Genomic DNA, 24,577 nt, shown 5'->3' with positions numbered 1-24,577 from the left:
TACCATGAAATATGTGTTCTCTGGTGCGTATTCATCAATTCATATGTGTGAACTATCCATCATTTTGATAGAAATTGTGATTTATGGATTTTCAATAGTATAGGATTGTCTTGTTGATGAGTACAGTGAGTGAAAAAGGGCACCCCAGCTGCTACATACACCCGTCCCGAGTCGCACCTATTGGCCGCAGCATATTAACCCGCAGCAGGTTAACCCGTACCGTAATGAGTACGGGTTACATGATTTTTTTTTTTTGAGCACCTTTCTTGCCTATGATATGAAGTTTATTATGTCATTAATTATTTGTTATGTACTACTGTAGATTAATGATTTCAGCCCTCCAAAGAATAAGAAAACGTTCCAGCTTCAGGGGGCTTCGCCCTTGACCCCGCCAGGGGCCCTGGGCGGGCCCCTGGACCCCCGGCCTGGGTTTTCAGGATTTTTTTGAGCTATCAGTTAGCATCTCTGCATACCAAAACTCTTTGGAACTTGGTCAATCTCAGCTTGAAAATTGTGAACCATGATCCAATATGGCAGATACAAAAGTCGAGCCACATATAACAGTCATCAGAGAAAGGGTATCTTTAAAAAAAAAGCCCCAAAATGTTGTTTTTAGGTGAACAGTACCCATATATTATGGAATTTGGATGGAGATATCTGCAATTACGTGTCATGTACAGTCCGATAAATACTTGCCGATATTTTCTTTTCCAGTCTAGCATGTGGGGATATGAGAATGAAATTTCAATCTAAAATCGTAATTCCTAAGCAAACTCACTTTGATGACATACATTTTCCAATTCAGTCTACCTACAACCACATTTCTGATAAACATATCTCACCCAAATCACCAAAACAGGGCCATCTATCATGTTTGAGCCTACAGTCAGGATAACGATGGCTGACTTTGTGACGCTGCGATGCCCGCAACGATGATTCAATTTCAAATTTAGTTTCATCAATTCATTCTCTTTCAATCAAAGTATGCTCTATGTATTCCTCAATCATTTGAACAGGTAAATTATCCAAGAGCTTTTGCCACCAATCCTTTTCAGTTGCGTAAAAAAAACGCCTATAATATTAACCGACACTTCAGTGAATACTGTCTGTGTAAGCCCACAGCAATAGATTATGTGTAGCTACCATTGGGAGGCAGCTGCGTGTATTTAATATTGGGACTCCCAGATCCGGATAAATCCCTTATCCGGATTGGTGTTGGTCCAATGTGTCCGGATAAGAGAGGTCAGACTGTATTGCTGTGTCCTTGTTCTATGATTAACATTTCCTGTTGTCACCCCCTCTACCATAGCCCCCTGACCCGTCTCCTCTTCCCCGCTCACGATGACAACCTCCTCACCTACGAGTACGACGACAACCAGCGTATCGAGCCTGAGACCTACGTACCCATCATTCCAATGGTTCTAGTCAACGGTAGCGAGGGTATCGGTACCGGTTGGAGCACCAAGATCAGTAACTACGATGTCCGGGAGGTGACGGCTAACGTCCGCAGACTGGTCGCAGGAGAGGAACCTGTTCCTATGGTACAACCCTTTGTTATACAGTCATACCTGCTTTAGCGCCCTTTTATTTAGTTTGACCACCTGTCTGTAATGACCACACTTTTTTGTTTCTTTTGATATTTTTCTCCATTAAAAAGATTTATTACAGGAACATCAGGGAATAATTTTGCTTTACAAATTTGAATAGAATTTTCATTCATAAGAGAAAAGTTCTCAACTAAGTAATGTACACTCCTATGTAAAAAGAAATGCTTGAAAAGACTTCATGCATAGAAGTCTGTCAAAAATATGGAGCAAATTGCGAAGTGATACCAGGAAAATCATTACCTGAACATGTCCATAAAGACCAAGTGCTCATGCTAATCATCTATTGTATCAGCTAATGATGAGGGTTGCATGACATTTGCTTCGGCAACAATTGCTCCGATGGAAACTCTACATGTTGAGCCAATCATAAAACCTTGCCTCCAAAACTAAATAAACCCTAATCTTAGTCTTTACATTATTCTGAACCAAAAGTTCTATTGCGATCCTACCTCGAACCGTATACCCTCAGAGATATTAAGATTTGAAATGTCACAAGAGCATATGTTGTCACCGAAGGGGAGACCCTAAGCTTCATATTGCTAGGACATTTGTTTATCAAATCATTTTGTGATTGTACTATGATGAAGCGTCATGAATTTCTGTTTTTGTTTTATCTTGGATGCACTTTTATATTAATCATGTTCAAATCAGTTGTTTATCTGTCTACACGAACATGAGCTTTAATATCACACTTTTTATTTCAGATTCCATCATACAAGGGATTCAAAGGAACCATTGAAGAACTCGAGGCCAACCGTTTTGTGGTCAGCGGAGAGGTATCGGTCATCGACAACAACACCATTGAGATTACCGAGCTTCCTGTAAGAACCTGGACCCAGGTCTACAAAGAACAGGTCCTAGAACCTATGCTGCATGGATCCGAGAAAGTCCAACCCATGATCACGTAAATCATTTTGTATTTCTTTCCTGACCTGAATTTTATCTATCTTGTGAAAAAAAGGTTAAGGGATGAGGGCATTAGGGATCAGAGGAAATCTACATAAGATGTAATACCATTCAGGTAAAGCAGGGGCTTATTTCTCTAATCCTGACAGTTCTGTAATCAATAAAATGACTGCATTTGACTTGTTGACAGCCAAGGTCTATTGCGGAATACTTTGTGATGATAGATTGTGAACAGGGACAGAATGTATCATAAATTGATTTAGGACTGCCTTTACATTGCTTGACCCTCCAAAATTTTGATCTTGATCAGGAACTGTGCATAGCACATTACAGATATGCAATCATGATATGCATGTGAATGATTGGGAATCAAGCATTGCGATTTCAGAGCTGCCAAGTAGTACTGATTTTCCGTATTTAGTACTGAAAATAGAGAAGAATACTGATGGTTTCATGCAAAATACTGATTTCTTAAGTTTCAGTTTATGTCTTGTCCTATGGTATTCCTGTGAAAATACGGATTTCCTCACCAAAATACTGATTTTCAGCCTTTGAAATACTGAATTGTTCTTGTTCAGGTTGGCAGCTCTGTGATTCCATGAATGCGCATGTCCGACTCCTTGTTTGTGGAATCTACATTTACGAATTGTCTCTACTTACTAGGTCTTGTTCAGTGCTATTATCATGACATGAGCAGTTCTTGAGTGAAATAAGAAAGAAGAAAAATGAGGGTTTGACGTTCAAGAATGTTGATTATTTTGTGGAATTGCCCTGTAGAGTAAGGATAACCACTTTTCTACTAACTGTAATTTCATACTTCAGGGACTACAAGGAGTATCATACCGATACCACTGTAAAGTTTGTGATCAAGATGAGCGAGGATAAGCTTCTGAAGGCTGAGGAACAAGGACTGCATAAGACCTTCAAACTCCAATCCACCATCTCTCAAGCAAATGTCATGGTAAGGATTTTTCTGAACACACTATTTTGAGGTGTTGGATGTTTGTTTTTTTTTTTAATTGAAATTCCATGTAGTACATACTTCTCACCCGCTAAGTGAAGGACCTGCCTAAAATGATGTGCCTTATATGAAAAGGTGTATTGCTTTATGAATTATCATGGCTTGACTAGTAAATTAGAAGAATTAATAATGGACAATAGTGAGTGTTCTACATACAAGAAAATGTTGATTGTCTTATGTTATTTCCCCATAAGAAAGTATGATAATTTTTTAAAGATCCTGAATGAGACCTACATTGCAATAATAATAATAATAGTCAGTTCTTGTATAGTGCATAACACATTATGAATTACGTCTCTATGCGCTTCCAAAGGACTTGGATATTATTACCCCGGCTGTAGCTCAAGCAGCTTTCCAGCTCTCGGCATTTTACTTTACCTTAGTTGAGTGCAGCACAATGTGGATGAATTCCTTGCCAAAGGAAATTGCACCATGACTGGAATTTGAACCCATGACCCTCTGTTTCAAAGTCCAGAGACTAATCCACTGGGCCACATCGCTCCACGTCATGATAGCAATGCAATGATTGATATGTAGATAAAGGCTTGGATTAATAGATGAAAGATATAATACTAGTACATTGATTATCTGGAGCTGTTAGTCTACATGTACGACAAACTGCATAAAATATGTCACACAAGTAATTGTAAACATCAATCGTATCTCTTTATGCTGCACCCCCAGGTCTTGTTTGACAGCCATGGTTGCATCCGTCGCTATGACAACGTAGTTGAAATCCTGCGAGAGTTCTTTGCGGTGCGTATGGAGCTGTACCACCGACGCAAGGCTTACCTACAAGGAATCCTTGAGGCCGAATCCGCCCGGCTCAACAACCAGGCAAGGTTCATCTTGGAGAAGATTGAAGGAAAGATCAAGATCGGTAAGCTTTATCCATTCACCCTCCACCTCATCCTCTCTACTGAAATTGGTGGTCATCGGCGGTCTGCTGTTTTGCCACCAAAGTAATGACATATTGATAATAATAATTACATAATACTGACTGGCCTTGAGGGGAACATCATATATATTGCCCACAAAAGAATTATGTCTTTAGACGAGGGCAATATGGTACTTTGAGGGCAATATATTTTATGTTCCCGCAAAGAAGAGCCAGTCATTTTTATTATCATCCAAATCAGACATCTAGAGCAAAATCATGAAAATGAAGATATTTGAATGAATTTGGTTCTTCTTGTCATGTTTACATGTATATCAGGGATCTAGGCTCTGCATTTTACTATTATGACATACTTGTAATTATAAGATCGCGTCCCTAGGGACGCATATCCAGCGCCCCGATCCAGTACGGTCTTTATTATGACTTAAAATTGTTGCTGCGCAGATCATTATGAAGCGTATCTCTTTCTACTTATCCTCAAACACCTGGATGTGATACCAGGATAAATACGAAGGTATCTGCATAGAAAGTAAGTACGCTATGGAAGCTTAAAAGTGCCACCGAGATGTTGAGATAATTATCTCGGGAAGTCGACATCTTGATAGCAAAATATAAGATGACGAGATCCTGGATCTCATCATGTTGACATCTTTTAGAAGAGATGATGAGATGACGAGATCCTGGATCTCATCATGTCAACATCTTTTAGAAGAGATGTTGAGATGACGAGATCCTGGATCTCATCATGTCAACATCTTTTAGAAGAGATGCTGAGATGACGAGATCCTGGATCTCATCATGTCGACATCTTTTAGAAGAGATGATGAGATGACAAGATCCTGGATCTCATCATGTCAACATCTTTTAGAACAGATGATGAGATGACAAGATCCCGGATCTCATCATGTCAACATCTTTTAGAAGAGATGTTGAGATGACAAGATCCCGGATCTCATCATGTTGACATCTTGTAGAAAAGATGATGAGATGATCTTGTCATCTCAACATCTCTTCTTAAGATGTTGACATGATGAGATCCAGGATCTTGTCATCTCATCATCTCTTCTACAAGATGTCAACATGATGAGATCCAGGATCTTGTCATCTCATCATCTCTTCTACAAGATGTCAACATGATGAGATCCGGGATCTTGTCATCTCATCATCTCTTCCAAAAGATGTCAACATGATGAGATCCAGGATCTTGTCATCTCATCATCTCTTCTAAAAGATGTCAACATGATGAGATCCGGGATCTTGTCATCTCAACATCTCTTCTAAAAGATGTTGACATGATTAGATCCGGGATCTTGTCATCTCATCATCTCTTCTAAAAGATGTCGACATGATGAGATCCAGGATCTCGTCATCTTATCTTTTGCTATCAAGATGTCGACTTCCCGAGATAATTATCTCAACATCTCGGTGGCACTTTTAAGCTTCCATAGTACGCACATAGAGACCGAGCAAAATACAAACAATGTACCTATCCCTTCCGAATATTCAGAAAATCTAAGGCAATACAGTTTTTGTCTCACCTGCATAGCAGAGTGAGACTATAGGCGCCGCTTTTCCGACGGCGACAGCGGCGGCGGCGTCAACATCAAATCTTAACCTGAGGTTAAGTTTTTGAAATGACATCATAACTTAAAAAGTATATGGACCTAGTTCATGAAACTTGGCCATAAGGTTAATCAAGTATTACTGAATATCCTATTAGAGTTTCATGTCACATGACCAAGGTCAAAGGTCATTTAGGGTCAATGAACTTAGACCATGTTGGGGGAATCAACATCAAAATCTTAACCTGAGGTTAAGTTTTTGAAATGTCATCATAACTTAGAAAATATATGGACCTAGTTCATTAAACTTGGACATAAGGTTAATCAAGTATCACCAAACATCCTGCATGAGTTTCACGTCACATGACCAAGGTCAAAGGTCATTTAGGGTCAATGAACTTTGGCCGATTTGGGGGTACCTGTTGAATTACAATCAAAACTTTAAAAGTTTTTGGATCTGATTCATAAAACTTGGACATGATAGTAATCAAGTATTACCAAACATCCTGCATGAGTTTCACGTCACATGATCAAGGTCAAAGGTCATTTAGGGTCAATAAACTTTCATAACTTCTCAAGTTTATTGACCTGACTTTTGAACCTTGGACATAAGAGTAATCAAGTATCACTGAATATCCTGTGCAAGTTTCAGGTCACATGATCAAGGTCAAAGGTCATGTGAGGTCAATGAACTTTGGCCACATTGGGGATATTTGTTGAATTACCATCCTATCTCTGTAAAGTGTATTGGTCTAGTTCATAAAACGTGGAAATAAGAGTAACCAAGTATCACTGAACATCTTGTGCGAGTTATAGTAGTTTTCAAAGTCAGCACTGCTGCTATGTTGAATCGCGTGATGCAGGTGAGACGGCCAGAGGCATTCCACTTGTGTTAATTACCAGCTCAGATGTCTGATACGGTTGATAATAACTCATATTTACCAAGAGTAGCCACTTCAGCTCATTTTGCTGGTCTTCCTGCAGGCCATTTCATAACTTGATATATTATTACCCCTTTCCATTAAAACACACCAAGCGCCTGATTTAATGGCAGAAGGTCCAATTTAAAAAAAATTGGTATGACTTGGCCTGGGATTGAACCCATGACCTCGCTTTCATGAGGTGGAGGAGCAACCACTGAGCCTAACTGAATCCCTGGTAGATAGACCGAGTTCATTTCAAAATTATATTAGAACAAACATCCAGTCCAGATAATCTTATCAGTTTCCCCTTGTCTTGAGGCCTGTAACACAAAGTGGAAGCATAATTGATTTTTGTTAATGATAGAATCGATCTGTATATGAAATCAGTCTTAAAAATCAACCATACGATTGTTAGCTAAGTTTCTTGTTTCAGGGCACAGGAAGTACTGAAATCAGTCTCATTGCCTTTACGCACTGTTGATTTCCTTTGATAACAGAGAACATGCCTAAGAAGGACATGATCCAGGTGCTCATCCAACGTGGCTATGACTCGGACCCAGTCAAGGCATGGAAGGAGAGCCAGGCTAAGCTGCAAGGTGGGGAGGATACAGAGGACGAGGGAGCCGAAGAGGCCACGCCCGCATCGGGACCGGACTACAATTACCTCCTTGGTATGGCCCTGTGGAGTCTGACGAAGGAGAAGAAGGACGAGCTTCTGAAGAACAGGGATGACAAGGTAAGGTATCTTTGTTGGTTTAGTGGAGCTGATCATTCTCATCCACGGTATTAAAGTGTGTAGTCCGAAGCGCAGTGAGTTGGAAATTTAACAACGGATGTAATCACCAAGGTCTACATTCCCCTTGCATTACAATTAACATGATACACTGTTTCTTATTTTGAAATTTTATTGGTCTTGTGAAGTTAGCAGCTGTGCTTTTTTATAACCAGGATGTGTTTTTAAATTTTTTCTGCAGGCCCGTGAGCTGGAGATTTTGAAGGGCAAGACAGCTAGTATGCTGTGGACTGAGGATCTAGATTTGTTCTCTGCTGAGCTTGATGTAAGTCCATGTAACTAAGCTGAAATCAGAGCCCAGTTTCGTGAAAGGAAAGTTACTGAAACCATTACAATTTTTGATTGACTAATTACAAAGTTGTAAGATTTCTATTATTTGTAATATTGTTAACAAGTTAGAATTTAACACTTCATAATTCAAATAATCACTAATGTCAAAACAAGTTTTAGACACGATTATGCTATTTGTGTTTTACCTGAGGTTAATTTTTTTCCTCTTTAAAACAGAATTCTGACACCCCAAGAGATTTGACTTAGTAGTTGTGCACATGAAAATTGATAGAACTTCATGGATCGTGTTATAAGGAAAGCAGTAACAACAGAAAATACTTAATGATGTAAAAAAACTGAACATGTTACTTATCTGCTTTTTCTTTAGTTTTCTTGATGTTCCTTTGATAAACTTGCATTTCTGAGTAAAAGCAATTTTATCAAGCCAGATTCTGTAAAACATTTTATATGCATCTTCTGAGTCAAATTTCTCCTAAGCGAATAGATTTCTGTGGTCGCAATAGATTCAACTTCAGCAAAGTTATCTGTATCTTTCCAATCATTCCCATGAAACATGCGATTGTTTTGTTTGTTGACAGCGTGTTGAGGCCCAGGAGAAAGAGGATGAATCGACAGCGGTCATCTCGGCTGGCGCAAAGGGAGCCAAGGGCAAGGCCAAACCACGTAAGCAGAAGCTTCTAGCCAAAGAAGAGACGAAACCATCCCCGATGGGACGTCGTGTTGTTCCACGCATTGATCCAGCCCTCAGGAAGGCTGTTGAGGGAGAGAAGAAGAGAGCAAAGGTACACACAATTTCATCCATCTTATTTTGCTTGTGGAGAAAATTCACTTGGTTTGATCCATTTAAAGTCAGTTTGTAATAATAATAATTTGCAACATTTATATAGCACCTAATAGAAAGTTTCTATGCGCTGCATAATGTTACACTGGCTTTAGCCAGTTTATGCGATAAGCTTCTGAAAAAGCCTGTAATTATTTTGACTGTGTAGATTGTTATTGATACACAGTAGACACTCCATGTGGTGACTTTCCATTAGCAGGGCTGCCGGGTAGTACTTATTTTCCGTATTTAGTAGGGAAAAATGAGAAGAATACTAATGGACTTTCATGCGAGATACTGATTTCTAAAGTTTCAGTTTTATATCTTGTCCAATGGTATTTCATTTAAAAAATAGTGATTTCCTCACCAAAATGAATTTTCAGCTTCTGAAATGTTCAGGTTGGCAGCTCTGCTTTAGTTGCGTTAATAGTCTGATTCAGAGCTTTATTCTAGACCAGAATCTGTTAAACTCAATTTCTGCCTTAGTCAAACTGGGGCCGTCTTACAAAGAGTTGCGATTGATTAATTGCAACTATGGAAAGCCAGCAGAGTCAACATATAAAATGCAAGTTTGTTCATAAGATTTTCTAGATATGAATGTATATCCATAAATTCATTGATTACTTGACAATTTGGTGTGTTCTCCTTTGTTTACAACAGACGTTTTGCAAATTTCCTTTTGGAAAGATTATGACACTGATGGATTTTCATAGAGTTACAATTGATTGGAGCAACCGTAACTCTTTGTAAGACAGGGCCCAGGTTTCTATAGTCCCTTGAAATTTGACCAAGGGAGATTTACATGTGTAATGTTTTTTTAACTCTGATCCTTTGATGTTTCATAACACCATCATTATGAAGTGAATTGATTTTTTGTTTGTGATTGTAACAGAAGGTGAAGGCTGAACCGGGAGAAGGGAAGATCAAGAAAGAGATCAAGAAAGAAATCAAGACGGAACCAGAGATTCCTGAAGAAGATAGAGAACCGCTCTCATTGGCGGAGAGACTTGCCAAAGCTAAATCAGGTTAGTTTTTTTCAAATCCTGAATGTGATTTTTTGATGAATTTCAGCCCATATTTCCAAGGGTCATTGTCAGTCTGATTCTACAGTGTTCTGAAGCAAAGAACTAAATACACCATATCCAATTCTATTCTTTCTTTTCAGACATGTTTTTCATAAAACATCATAATAAAAATTGTACATGGTTTTTTGTAAGCTTTCGCTTGTGAGGCTACAAGCTTCATCCGACCTTTGTTGTAGATGGGCAATTCCATAAAATGTGAATGTCAGAATCCATACATGAATATGTCAGTCTTCCTGAAATTATTTAATTCTGTAATGCTCTCAAATTATTATTTCTTTCGATAGCTGTGAAGTGAAGGAATGAACAGGGGTAAATTGGGTTGGAGGTACAATGAGGTGGATTAATTTGTGGAATTGCCCAGTTGGCGCAGTTGCTGATGCAATAATAAGAAGGAAACTCACCAAAACGGTGATTGTGAAAAAGAGGATGTATTCTCATGTCCTTGAAGGCCACCAAACACCTTACGACTGTTCGCGATCTGATTTTGGAACAAATCGCATTTTGCTCATTTTCTGAATATGTAAATGGAGCATATCATTTTATTTGAGGTTAAATTAATTGAAAGAATACTAATATAACCATTTTGAAAGATTGCTTGCCTTTAGTTTGGAGTAAAGGTCAAATTAGTTTCAAATCGTAGCCAATCGTACGACTGCTATAACGTCATTATGACTAGATATTAGATTCGCTTTTATTCTAAGAAGGATGATTGCATAGTCACAGATTTGAACATAGGTATTCGTACGATGATTTAGAACATTACACAGTAAGATATTCCAAGTCTCAATATTAGCATCGAATTCTGCATTTTATTCTGAAATCGGGTCGCAGACCAATCGTAAGGTGTGCGGTCGCCTTAAGTTAGTGGTATTTATAGATGCATGATCTATCCTTCACCTTCTCACTCTGTTTGTACAACCCAGGTGGTGATGGAGCTACCAAGTCCAAGAAACAATCAACCTTGTACCTCAAACCCATCAAGAAGGCCACCAAGAAATTAGATTCAGAATCCGACGATGATGACGACTTTGGCTCCGCCCTAGTCAAGAAAGAGAAGGCTCCAAAGCGATTGGCTTGTAAGGAAATTAAAGTTTATTTCACCAGAATTTATCCACTTACCTGTTGCCTATTAGACAAGAATGTGCAGTGTTTGGTATTCAAGGATGTTTATAAGAATGATTATGAATAGTTAGAAGCACTATAAACAAAAGTCACCATACCACATGCTATATATGAGTTCATTTGCAACTGGTCAAAGATGAAATGCTTCTCGAAGAAAAATAGAGATTACTGAGGATAAAAGTAACTTTAATACCAGTATTGTTTATTTATATTCTTCACTTTAGGAAATGAATGATATTTTATGCACTTTGAAGTCATTTTCTTGGCAGAATTTTAAGATATTCCATTTGTTTTTGTGATCTCTAGCTGCCAAGATAGAATTTACTTTTAGCGATGAAGAGGAGGACGACATTGAGATGTCCATGCCACGCGAGATGTCGGACGACTCCATTAAGTTGGAGGACCTCGCTGATGAGGACGACGGTGACGCCGACGGGTCATTCATTGCTCCACCAGCCAAGAAGAAAAGCAAGAAGGCAATCATTGCTTCTGATGATGAGGATGATGATGCTATGGACACCCAAAGCACTGCCAGCTCCAAGAAAGGTGTGTTATACATGTATTAATACAAGGTATATCTAGGGGGATGAGGTCAGCCTGTCACCTATCAACTAAAGACGTAATCATGTGGCCAGATGAACAAATTCTTTGTCTTTATGTTAACTTATAATAATAATAATAATAATAATAATAGGCATTTATATAGCGCCATCTATCTAGAAATATTCTATTCCGAGGCGCGTTGTTATTATTATTACCCCGGCTTTAGCTCGAGCTGCCTCTCAGCGCTCATGCATTGAAGGAATTAATCCTGCCGGGTACCCATTTACCTCACCTGGGTCGAGTGCAGCACAATGTGGATACATTTCTTGCTGAAGGAATTTACGCCATGGCTGGGATTCGAACCCACGACCTTCTGTTTCAAAGTCAGAAGACTTGTCCACTAGGCCACAACGCTCCACAACTACCATGGTAATGGAAAGCAGCCAATCAAGATCAAGATTTCAATTGTAGTCACCATAATTACAAATATAAAACACACCCCTGATTTCAGCACAAGCCAGATGGAAGTAATTAGAAAGTGGTGTGATTTCAACATTTTTCTCCTTCACGATTATGGTACTTGCCCCTGCTGCTGTATTTCCCTTAACCCTTAAAGGCCCTGGTGGGGGGGAGGGGGATGAATCCGCCCTCAACATTTTTCGTGATTAATTCGCCACGCAAAATTTCTTGATTGCGCCGATCGCTGACATTTTACTTTCAAGTCTTGCGCAACTTTTGAGAACAAATTTGCGATGCCCAGGTACGCGGTTACGAAATTACGCAACATTATGTAAGTGCATGTCAGACTCAAAATTGCTAAAAAAACGTGAATTCATTTTCCAATTTAGTGCAAATTTTGTAATTAGCCAAAATTCATAAATGTATCATTATTTCTACTTCTATTGATTAATTTGTTAATTTGCCTTGTTTATGATCAGAATTAAGTCTGCAACAATATCCATAAAAAACAATAAAAAACAAAAAGTAAAAGAACAAAGAAATACATAAGTTAAAAAAAACAAATACATAAGAAAAAATTTGCGATACCAAATTTTGTTTGATGTACATTTGATCAGAATCCTACAAAGAGTCTGAAAAAAAGATTTATGGGCCATAATATTTTAATTACAGCAAATGATCGACGGCCGAGATTACGAGGGGGGGGGGGGCGGAATCGGCGCCCTTGGCTGTGAGATGGGTCCAAATAACCTGGCTCTTTTAGGGACTGTCAAGGATCATCGTGTGGTAACAAGGGAAAAGAGCAATCATGTGTGCATACATGGAAGTTTTCACGATGTTGTAGAAGACTGGGTTTACTGTCTTGGTGCTGATAGCTGCATCAGTTATTTAAAGGTCAAGTCCACCCCAGAAAAATGTTGATTAGAATAAAGAGAGAAAAATCAAACTAGCATAAAGTTGAAAACCTCATCAAAATCGGATGTAAAATAAGAAAGTTATGGCATTTTAAAGTGTGGATTATTTTTCCCAAAACAGTTCTATGCTCACCTCAGTGACATGCAAATGAGTGAGTTGATGATGTCACTCACTCACTATTTCTTGTTTTTTATTGTTTGAATTATACTATATTTTTTTTACGGGTATGACAATTATGACCATCTTGTTTGAACCACGAAATGTTAAATATAATAAAAAAATAATAAAATACAAAAAAAATAGTGAGTGGGTGATGTCATCTGTCCCCTCATTTGCAACTTTAATATGTCATAACTTTCTTATTTCAGATCCGATTTTTATGAAATTTTCATTGTTATTCTTGTTTGAATTTATCTCTTTTTATTCAAATCAAGTTTTTGTTGGGGAGGACTTGTCCTTTAAGATCTTACACGCTTCATGTCTCTCTTTAATTACCTCTTGTAATAGATGAGGACCTTTCCCCAAAACCAGCAGCCAAACCTGCCAAGAAACCCAGGGCCAAGGCGACAAAGAGCAAGGAATCGAAGAAGGAGAAGGGTAGGTTAGAAGAGATCATTGACAAGAGAATGAGAGAAAATAGACAAGAGAACATAGAGGAAGGGAGATATAGAGGCAGAGAGGTAATAGAGAATGGGAGAGAGAAGGGGATCGAGGTGGCTATCAGACAGAAAAATAGTTAAAAGGGGAAAATAAGGAAGCATTATATTTTTATTCATTTGTATTTCTGATGGACCAGCAGCACAGGTTGTAAGGGTTAATTTACAAACAGTTGTGGGAAGTATCAAATGCGGAGAATAATTGCAAAACATAACAACTCAATAAACAACATACTGGATAAAAGAAGTTACTTTTGTTTGTGTAGAGAGAACTTTAATGTTTATCGTTTTTGAATTGGTATATTTCCCAGATGAAAAGCAGCCTTCAATCACAGACATGTTTGGCAAGAAGGCAGCCCCGAAGAGAAAGATGGAATCATCAGAAGATGAATTAGTTCCTGTCAAGAAACCAGCAGCTTCAAAGTCAGCGAAGAAAAGTGAGTTTGTTCATGATGAAGGAGAACAGCTTTTATGTTGGTGTTTACACAGCAGACTGGTGTCAAGAGAATTCGCAGAAAGGGGGGGGGGTAGTTTTCAGAATATTTGTGTCATGAAGGAAGTTTAATGGGCAAAAGAGCTGATAAAAGTTTTGAGTAGATCAAATTGCAATTGTTAAATATTCCTGTTGCATTCTAAAAAAAAATTGGAAATGAATTGTAATTGTAACTAACTATTTGTATGGCAGGGCTCAGGAAATATTACCTACACTTGAAGGACAGCCTCATTCTGTTTGGAGAACCAGGGATTTTTTTGTCTGTATAATGTCATGGAAATCTAAAATATGGAGTGTGGACATTACCGCACTCCATATTTTAGATTTCCATGAGAGTATGCTATTAGGATTACATTATCCCTTGAGCTACAGTCTTTGTTAGTACCTTGGTTAAAGATAAATGCCAGTTTTGGTAACAATCTCAAAATGACTTTTTACAGAATCCAATGTAATGACCACCCAGGTGTCTGTTTGTATGAATAAAAAATATGTGCCAAAGGGTTCTGGAAGAAATTGTGTAATTGCTGAGAAATGAGCAAAATAAGCGCAGATTCGGGCACTTCTGTCAGGTCTTTATTCCAGCAATAATAATATACACTGTCCCACGTATGCCTATCTGTTTCAGTTTATGTAACTGTACCAGATCTAGATCCACAATGAGATAGTAATACTTAACCTTGGTTTTACAGACTTAGTCACGAAATCAGTGTTTTACTGATCATTCAACTACTTTCATTTAGCTTTAATGGTTATATTCCTACTGAAAAAGGGTATCGAGCTACTCAACTCTACGATGAATTGTGTATTTAGGTCTACAGGGATGTTTTGCTTGTAATGACCATTCATTTTACTGTCTCGTTTTTAGCTGTACAGTCTTCAACTACCTCAGACTCGGATGATGCCTTTAAGAAGCCTGCTACGAAGAAAGCTGCTGCAAAGAAACCAGCAAAGGTGAGACTGTTTCTATGAAGACATGCTACTTGTCAACATTAAATAATCATAATAGGCATGTATGTAGCACCATCTATCTAGAAATAATCTACTCCAAGGCGCATTGTTATTACAGAGCTGCCAAGTAGTACGGATTTTCCGTATTTAGTACTGAAAAATGAGAAGAATACTGATGGTTTGATGCAAAATACTGATTTCTCAAGTTTCAGTTTTATGTGTTGTCCTATGGTATTTCTTCGAAAATACTGATTTCCTCACCAAAATACTGATTTTCAGCTTTAAAAATACTGAAATGTTCTTGTTCAGGTTGGCAGCTCTGTTATTATTTTTATTATTACCCCGGCTTTAGCACGAGCTGCCTTTCAGCGATTAGTGCATTCAAGGAATACTGCTGGGTATCCCATTTACCTAACCTGGGTTGAGTGCAGCACAATGTGGGTTAATTACTTGCTGAACGAAGACACGCATTGGCTAGGATTGGAATCCACGTCCCTCTGATTGAATGACGAGAGTCGTAACCACTAGACCACGGCGCCTCCTTGCATCAGTTCAAATTGGGACAGACATAAAGTTGTTTTGACTCTGAACAAATCACATTCCCCTTCTCTCTAATTTCAAGTGTGTTAATCTGTTGCCTACTGGAACAGGGTGGTCTATGCACAAGGCAATAAGGGATTACAGAAGTCAGTAGTCAATGACTTAAATGGGAAAAGTAAAAAAAAAAACACACCACAAAACCACTAATCAGTACCATGTGACAAAGGTATGCGATTGACCATGGAGCTGATTTGTGGAATGATTGCATATATTGTGAATGATCATTTGTAAACTCAGCCCAAAAATCAGTCATCAAGCTTTATGTAACAGGGCCCAGATGTGCTTCCTGCAAAAAAATAAGGTTTTTGGTAACTTAAGCAGACTAGATTGAGATTGCATTGATCTAATTAGATTATATTTCTTTTGTCTGTTTCCAGCCCAAAGCCAAGAAGGCTAAGAAGAAGGCTTTTGACTGGTCAGATGATGAAGATGATGACGAAGATGAAACTTCGTTTGCTATGGATGAAAACATTACTGTCCCAGCAAGAGAGAAGACTGGTCGTGCCAGAGCTACAGTCAAGTATAATTTCTCTGATGATGAAGATGATGATGATTATTAAACAAGAGATGCCTACCATAGCACCTACACCTTGCTTTTGATAAACAGGAACAAGTTTCCATTCATATGTCATTTCATTTACCGGTATGTTGTGTATAATTGTAAATACTGTCAAATTTAATTTAGTTTTTCTGTCTGTCCTGTACATATTGTCTGTGTAAATATTGTACAGCTATGAGGTTTTCTGACAGAGATCAGCGGACATGTTTCATTGTAGAATTAGCCATTCCAATGCCAAGTGAGTACTTTAACCTGAGATGAGCTTGGAAGAATAAATACGAAAATAACATATTTGTCTGGCTGCTCTTATTTTTCCTCCCAAATCATGTGAAATATACATACGGTAATGGTAGATTCAACATGGGTTGGAATCGTGCAAATTTGTAGGAATTTTAGAAGCATTAAGTCTACTGTAGATTGTGTCTCTGAAGAAATTGGTATAAATAATGTTCTGATATGAATCAAAGTCTTCTACTTGAAATGCTTTTCGAAATTTTCTTAACCCTTGTATTTTTCTTGACATCAATCGATACAGTCTGCTCAAAATATAAAATTAATTGACAGATTACAGACAAGCTGGATTACATTTCTACAAGAAAATTGGAACTCTATTCCTATATTTATTTGTTCATTCATTACCATATTACAAAAAGATTTTGTCAATTTCATTATTTTGATTAAGGATTTGATGAACCTCCTTGTATATGTAAGGGAAACTTTCTCGTCAAGTATTTACTATTTTCCAGCTACTAAGTTATATAAGTTATAAAGCTTTTTATTCTCTCACAGTTACCATAGTAACAGTCAAGAGAGCACTACTTTGCAGTCAGTCAAAAGTATGGGTTTCTTTGAAATTGTAAAGAATCAACAATTTGATCAATCCTGTTGTATTTCATGAACTGTTAGCATTTCTATATTATGTTAGACATATTTATTCTGCACAATTTTGTTTACAGTTTTTGTTAAGCTGGAATTTCTTTGAAATTGCATTATTTTTTATTCAATATGTGTTTGGATTATTCTTATATTTTGTTCCCATTGCTTTTTTTTATTATTGCATCGTATGGTTTTAATTGTTAAAGGTTGATTTTTTTTCTTCATTTTTATTGTTTATTTGAGAAGTAATCATAGATGAAGTTACTTGAAAAGTGTTTCATTTATTTAAATCTGCACATTCCTGTTTATTTCATTTTTGTTAGATATGATGAGCCGTTGGTTTGTCATCTAGAAACTTTATGCTCTGTTATTTTGTAAACAGGATGCTGATTGCCTAATTAGTTACATATGTACAACCATACATAAATACATGTATGTAAAGAGTACTATACACCAACATATAACTTCTAGTAATAATTATGATGTCACTGGCTTTCCATAGTCAAGGCAGATTTGAATCAGAAGCAGTCATCTTAGTTATGGAGAGCTTTATATCTAATATCCAAATGTCCACCCGATGGGTAGTTTCACATAAGTAACAAGTATGGTCAACCTTGCTTTGCAAGGACTTTCGAAATATCTCAGACTTCTAAAGAATAAGCCAGCTTCTTACCTCATTAATCATGAAGCTTAATATAGGGTATTTGAGATATGTACATGAATGTATGTGTCAAGTTTTTCATAATATGTCATGTGGTACAATGATTGTACCGTGTTCTGTTTTACTGTTAGATGTCAACATGAGTTTGATGTCTTGTGTATCATTAAAACAGAAAATTTGAATATCAAACACCTCTTGCTTTATTTTATTGTGGTACTTCATTGGGAGGTATGGGGTTGAGCTTCATGGGGCATGTCCTGTGTGTTGTGTGGAAGAATGGAGGAAAGAAGACTATAGAGGTAGGATTATGTGGGAGAAATCGTGGGATTTTTAAAATTGATCTTAGGATAGTGAATGACTGGGACAAGGAGTGAGAGAGGGGATAGAGTGAGGGAAAGAGGATGGAGAAGAGTGAGGAGGGGGAGATAGACAGACAGTAGAGGTTAGGGGAAAGAGGGAGAGTCCAAGACAGAAAGGGAAGGAGACAGAGAATATGTAGAGGGGTGGGAGGGAAAGTGAAGGGGGGGGGTAGAGGGAGGGAATCTGAAGGGGACGTAGGCATTCTCATTGTGATTTTGAGGACAATGCACAACAATGGCATTAATCCAATAATCAGAGCTGCCAACCAGTACGTTTTTGGCGTATTTAGTACATTTTTGCAATAAAAATACGACAGTATGTTTTTTCTTTACAAAATACGATTTTGTAAAAAACAACACAAATATGGTTATTGGATCACTGTAATTTCAGGTAACTTTTTTTTCAGTCATTTTGATAAAACCATTATAGCTTGCATGCAGCTTAAGCGCCGTGATGAGCGTGCGCGCTATGCGTTTTATCATGAGATACAGATTTTTGGGGTAAAATACAATTTTTTGGGTAAAATGCAGTTTTTTTTATCACAGAATACAATTTTTTCATTCCCAGAGGTTAACAGGTCTGAATAATCGTGATTTTAAATTGGCTAATGTTGTGATGGTAGTTGTCACTGATGACAGGGTTGAAGGGGAAATTCACCCTCACAAAAAGTTTAATGTAAAAATGAGAGAAAAAATATTAGTGAAGGTTTGATGAAAATGCATCAAAGATTTTATTTGATTGTATTTTTTTAATGTGTGCCATGATGACATCACATACAAGTAGCTTCACATGTATTGTGAATCAATGAAATGTCATTTTCTAAAACGAAATGAAAATGGGTTTATTGTACCTTTAGTATACCAACAGAAAAAAAATTATTTCACAACCGCTGCGGACAAAAAAGGAAATTTTTGGTCATCATGAACAATTATTAAAAGATGAAATTTAAGCATTATGTATCACATAACATATGGGGCAGCCGCTTTTATATGATGTCACAAATCTCAAGAAAATTCTGATAACTCTCTTTACTAGATTTTCCTAACTCCTTCACCAATATTTTTCGTTACCGGGGTATTATTTCTGCTATTTAAAACAACATTTTTTATCAGGGTGAACTTCCCCTTTAACATATTTCAAGTATGTGGACTATTAGATCAATAACATATTTTCATGATGTATGCACTGTAGCTACACTGTATCTGCCCTCCCAAAATACACATATTTTGCTCATTACTCCAATGCATTAAGTGTATAAAAAGTACAGTAGCACCATACAATGTGCTTAGTTGTGCTTGATTGATCACATTTGAAAAAAAAAATCAAGTTTATTTCTTTTCCATTCACCTGTAACGATACCTGACCTTCAAAATAGTCTGGATTCACAAAAAAGATCATTTAGATTTTCTCTCAGGCTGTAAACAGCAGTCTTTATGACTTCCTTGTCATTCAATTGATCTAGACTCTGTTATGATGAATAGACTACAAGGGAAGCAAGTGGCATATCAATAGAAACTTGAGTTTTTATTGTATTTACACTTAGCAAATGAAATTTCCTTTTCCAGGTCAATTTTCATAGAAAAGCACTGATCCTGCTATAAGATATGACTGGTTAACCAAAGTTGCTTTAGGTATTGAGGATTGGTGTCTATATACATTAAATTCCATATTTTCTCTTTTACAGGATATTACACTTATAACACTTCCTTTCTCAAATTGAGCAGATTATATTTGAAATTAATGGGGGGGGGGGGGCATTTGTGAATTGTCTGGGAATGGGTGATTCAATCAACCTGTAAGATGTAATTGAATTTTTCAATAGCAGAATATGAAATCACGTTCACGATCCAGATCTAGGGGCACATTTTCGAGGGGAAAATTAGCCAAGAAAAACAACAAAAAAGAAAAAGTTTTCACCCAAACTTTAAGGTCATGTCATTCATCGACGGAAAAAGTTTACAAACAAAAAAAATTTTCAAGCAAAAAAAAAAGAAAGGGGGGGGCACACTTGTGTTTTAACAGCATATTACAAATTTTGATTGTGCCTCTTCCCAGTTGGGAACTACATTATTTGCCTGACATATGTATTGTATCCATATTTGGTTTCCCAACAAAAGTACACTATGGGCCGTCTCACAAAGTGTTGCAATAGAATCAAATCAAATTCAAACAGCGATTGACCTAAGTTTGCCTAATCAAGAGAAAATAATTTAATTTCAATCACAATTTGAGTTCGATTTGAATCAATCACAACTCCCTGTGAAAAGGGTCCTCACCTCTACAATTAATTCACTTATCAATCAATTAATCAGTCAGTTTCTCTATTATTCTACCATCCACATGTATCCATTAATTCATCCATCCATCCATCAATTTCTTTGAATTTCCAGTCATCTCTCTATCAATCCACCCTTCCATCCTGTAAATAATCCATCCATTCCTCCATTTCTGTTCCAATTCATTTAACCCTGAATGAGGGGGGGGGGTCCATGCATGCACTATCAACAATGTAATTTTGAGCCCTGGATAGGACCTACCAAAGTCATAGGAAGGTCAATTCTTTTCCCAATCCATCAACTTATACATTACCCTAGTTGTTTATAAATGCACCGACTGGCTTGCAACTGGGTGAGGGGAGATGAATCGCAAGGCAGTCATAAGCCTCGACACCGCACACCTTGCGCGTTATTTATCATAATACGCGTTATGCAACTCTGCTGTCTGATTGGCTGGAGGTTGGATTGAGCTTGCGATCCAGTCATAAGGATTCGACATGTCAAATCCTTCCGATTTTCCTTGCGACTTGTCTCTGACCGGTCTGCAACGCTCAAGCTGACAAGAGCTGTGACGTCACATCTCCCCTCACCCAGTCGGCGACCGGTCGGGTACATGTAGTAAGGTGTGCAGAGGCCTTTAAAAGCAAGACTGAAGAGAATTCGTTACATTATCAATGCAGGTCTGCTTAAAACCCTGGCTTAAAACTCAAGAAGACCTTCTACATGTATATGGAGACCGCACTATTAAAAGAAATATGAAAGTCTTCCTGAACCGAAACTTGAAAATAGTAAAAATTCAGATTCTTTTTTCCAAATTCAAAATGAATAATAGGTATGCATAGTTAGGATTAAAACTGATTTTGTAAAAATGAGCCGTTGGGTGAGTTAATGATCTTATTTTCATTCCTTTTACAGGTAATATCATACATCATACCTTATCAAAGCATAATTGCATTTACTGACATATCACAAATACAACTCATAGAAGAAACTCCAGTCATTGTGCATTTGTGGTACAACAAAGATGTTTTCTTTTAATTCCATGATGAAACTTTTGATGATTGATAAAACAATTATGAAGGAATATTATTTCATTGATACAATCTGCTGTGAAATTCAAGTTGAGCAGTAACACACTACAAGTCATTATTGAAAAACAAGATTCGAAAACAAATCAGTTTATACATGTACAACAGTGCCTCACAAAATAAGGTACATACAGCATTGTACTAAGAGTCAAACAAGTGTACGTACCCATTTGTGAACATAGTAGATAAAACACATATAGAAACAGATTTCACTACAGAATTTTTTCTAATATATGGAATTTTGATATTTTTAAATCTCCAATTGAGCTGCACATCTTTCATATTGCTGCCAAAATCTGATAGTTCTGTATACTTCAAATTCACAATGCAAATAAACAATTATTGTAATATAAAGTACTTTTTGGTTATGCATTACTGTGACATTTGTTTTCTTTGGAGCTTGGCTCATTTCATATGAGTGAAAAATATGACATTATAAAATGCAAATAAGAATGAAGGAAAAACAAAACAAACAAAAATAAAGCAAATAACTATATTTTTCAAAAAACAAACAAAAAATGTTTTAATTTTTGGCAAGTGGGATCAAGGGCCTGCCTTTAAGTGATCATCACACAGCAAAACATATGGAAATAAGGAAGAAATAGAATATAAAATACAGAGAAAATACTGGAATGTTACAAATAGAACAAAGATAACACACTGATATTGTAGTATAGGAAAAAAGGTTCACCAAATTATCACCTTGTTGCTACAGATCAAAATAAAAAATGCTTTTGAAAGAATAGTTAGTTTCTTCATTTGAACCTGCGTACATCAAGTACTTTTTGCTCAATGAGAGATATACAGCTATGTATCCTTTTCAAGAATGTATTATGACACTTCAGCATATCCCCTTTTAGCGCTAACTGCAGGAAATTACCCCCACATTAATCAGGCATTTGAAAACAATAATTGTGCCCCTAAGATAAGGGGCAAAATGAAATTGTGTCAAAAGATGTAATTATAAAGAAATGGAAGAAAAAGAAACTAAATCAGAGGCTATTGAAAGAATAAGACTATTATTGGTGCATGTTAATATAACATGTCTGCCATGTTGGTCCTATCTCAACATCATTGTCATAATTTGAGAAGAATATATGTTAATCACTAGCTTTTGCTTGTGATTTCATTTTCCCGTCTTCACTTTGCTAATTGCAAATTTATTCCAACTGGAGTCAAAGTACTGGAATGTTGAGGTCATCAATGTATACTGACACACAGGGTAATGTATTAAAGCAGTCTATGACACACATCATGGACATGGGCTGTTTTGAAGCATGTTTACACTTGTGTACCAACAACGTTTTAACTTTTTTTCTTAGAAAATTAATACAACCCCATGTCCCATCATACAAAATAAACAGAAAATTAATTAGAATTAATCTATGCAGAATATAATAACATCAGTAAATGTATAATCCTATTCTTTATTACAGCAAAATTGGAAACCTATATGTATTTAGAGGAATATAACAATTTAACTTAAATCTATGATATTTTGCACTTCAAATTTGGGGATATTTACAGCAACCATACTCCACAACTACTATAAAACTATTCTAAACAGCAATGTTTTAAAGACTTGAGCAAAAATAAAATATAAGTATTATGTTTGGGCAAGGAGTAGTAAGCAAATATGGGTTTGTGTATAAAAGAAAGTGTGATATACACAAACATGTTTGTGTGTGTGTGTGTGGGGGGGGGGCTTCATGAAACTTGTGATCGATGACTAAATAGTCAGTTCTGTCACTTCCAGTGAAATCCTTGGTTTTGATTGGCTGTGAAGCACTGTAGATCTCTGACTGTTGGTATAACAACTGGCAGAGAATGAAACTAATATCACCCACAATAATTTCTTGAAATAGTGCCCTAATGAGAAATTAAATTGTTATACTTATGAGGAAGGTCAGAAAAAAGCAGAATCATGCAAAACATCAAACAGTTAGAAAGTATGGGATCAGCTGAATGATGTCTAGTGATACACTGAATACTACAAAGTTTCAGACAAAAAAACATCTTGCTCTCTTATTAGGGTTCTGTGAAACTATTCAATTTTGGAGTTACATGTATGGTCCTGAAATATATCATTTCAATTCTATTCATTTTAAGTTCTGTAGGCACAGAGTCAACATGCAAGTATACTGCTTTTATGCACTTGTTAATATGAAGGCTATATATAACTATCATATAACTTTTTAAGAGCCTGCCACACCTCTTTAACTTTTAGGCACGTATGCTGATGTACGAATGTGAAGCCGTTTTCTCATTTAATATTAATAATTTCTTGATACAAAGCCATCCATTCTTAATGTCAACATGTGATTTTTGTTAACAAATAAGAACATAAGAAATTCTTTGTGAAGAAAATGGTTACAGTTGTTCACAAAAATTAAATCTTGATATATATCACGAATATGTCTGCATACGCTGGCTAAAATGTCCAGAGCCCTGTAACATAAAACTTAGCAATTGATCAGAGGACTGATATCTATGGTTGATTGCATTGATTATTGTGTATGATCAGTTGCATATTAAGTCAGCACTATGATTAATTGCTAAGTTTTATGTTACGGGGGCCCAGGGATTATAGCCTAACATCTTGTTGATACACTTAAGGAGTGTAGTCTTGACAAAATAGAAAAAAGGAAGGGAACATACTGGCAATAATAATACACTGCAGACATGAACAAGCCAATATCAGAATATACAAACAGTAAAAGGCATATTTGATCATTAGCAGTAGACCTACTCACTCTGAAAGATATCATGGTAGGGGGTTTCTAATATAAAAAGCATTTACAAATAGCTTATTATTGACTTTGTTGCCTTGATAGCTGGAATGAAAGTATCTTAAATGTTCTCCATGTGATGACATCCCTTAAGATTTTGCTCAGATTGCTTTTATAACGGCCAACCACACCTAGATGATTTTAGCGAGCGTATGTCAACTTACTCTGCTTGTGTTTACCTGTTTTCTCCTTAAATCACATTTTCCAATATCACGCATAACATTTCTGACATCAAGAATTGCATTTGATTTGCAAAGTCCACCCTAACAAAAAGTTGATTTGCATAAAAGGAGAAAAATCCAACAAGCATAACACTGAAAATTACA

General features: G+C 36.8%; 1 protein-coding gene across 1 annotated transcript in view; it reads left to right on the top strand.

The window, feature by feature from the left end:
• Window positions 1-17,920, top strand: part of LOC121413434 (DNA topoisomerase 2-alpha-like) — a 40,635-nt gene extending 22,715 nt beyond the window's left edge. Inside the window, exons 20-33 of the mRNA XM_041606248.1 lie at window positions 1,310-1,541; window positions 2,312-2,511; window positions 3,336-3,474; window positions 4,219-4,414; window positions 7,415-7,653; window positions 7,892-7,975; window positions 8,580-8,783; window positions 9,714-9,846; window positions 10,830-10,982; window positions 11,335-11,574; window positions 13,453-13,542; window positions 13,913-14,038; window positions 14,960-15,045; window positions 16,020-17,920. Of these exons, the coding sequence (XP_041462182.1) occupies window positions 1,310-1,541; window positions 2,312-2,511; window positions 3,336-3,474; window positions 4,219-4,414; window positions 7,415-7,653; window positions 7,892-7,975; window positions 8,580-8,783; window positions 9,714-9,846; window positions 10,830-10,982; window positions 11,335-11,574; window positions 13,453-13,542; window positions 13,913-14,038; window positions 14,960-15,045; window positions 16,020-16,202 (2,305 nt within the window). The 3' untranslated portion in view covers window positions 16,203-17,920. The remainder of the gene's footprint in view (window positions 1-1,309; window positions 1,542-2,311; window positions 2,512-3,335; window positions 3,475-4,218; window positions 4,415-7,414; window positions 7,654-7,891; window positions 7,976-8,579; window positions 8,784-9,713; window positions 9,847-10,829; window positions 10,983-11,334; window positions 11,575-13,452; window positions 13,543-13,912; window positions 14,039-14,959; window positions 15,046-16,019) is intronic.
• The last annotated feature ends 6,657 nt before the right edge of the window (window positions 17,921-24,577 follow it).

This window comes from Lytechinus variegatus, chromosome 4, assembly GCF_018143015.1.
Source record: "Lytechinus variegatus isolate NC3 chromosome 4, Lvar_3.0, whole genome shotgun sequence".
Classification (NCBI taxonomy): Eukaryota; Metazoa; Echinodermata; class Echinoidea; order Temnopleuroida; family Toxopneustidae; genus Lytechinus; species Lytechinus variegatus.
Note: the sequence above shows the minus strand (reverse complement) of the source record. Positions and strands in the feature narration are given on the sequence as shown.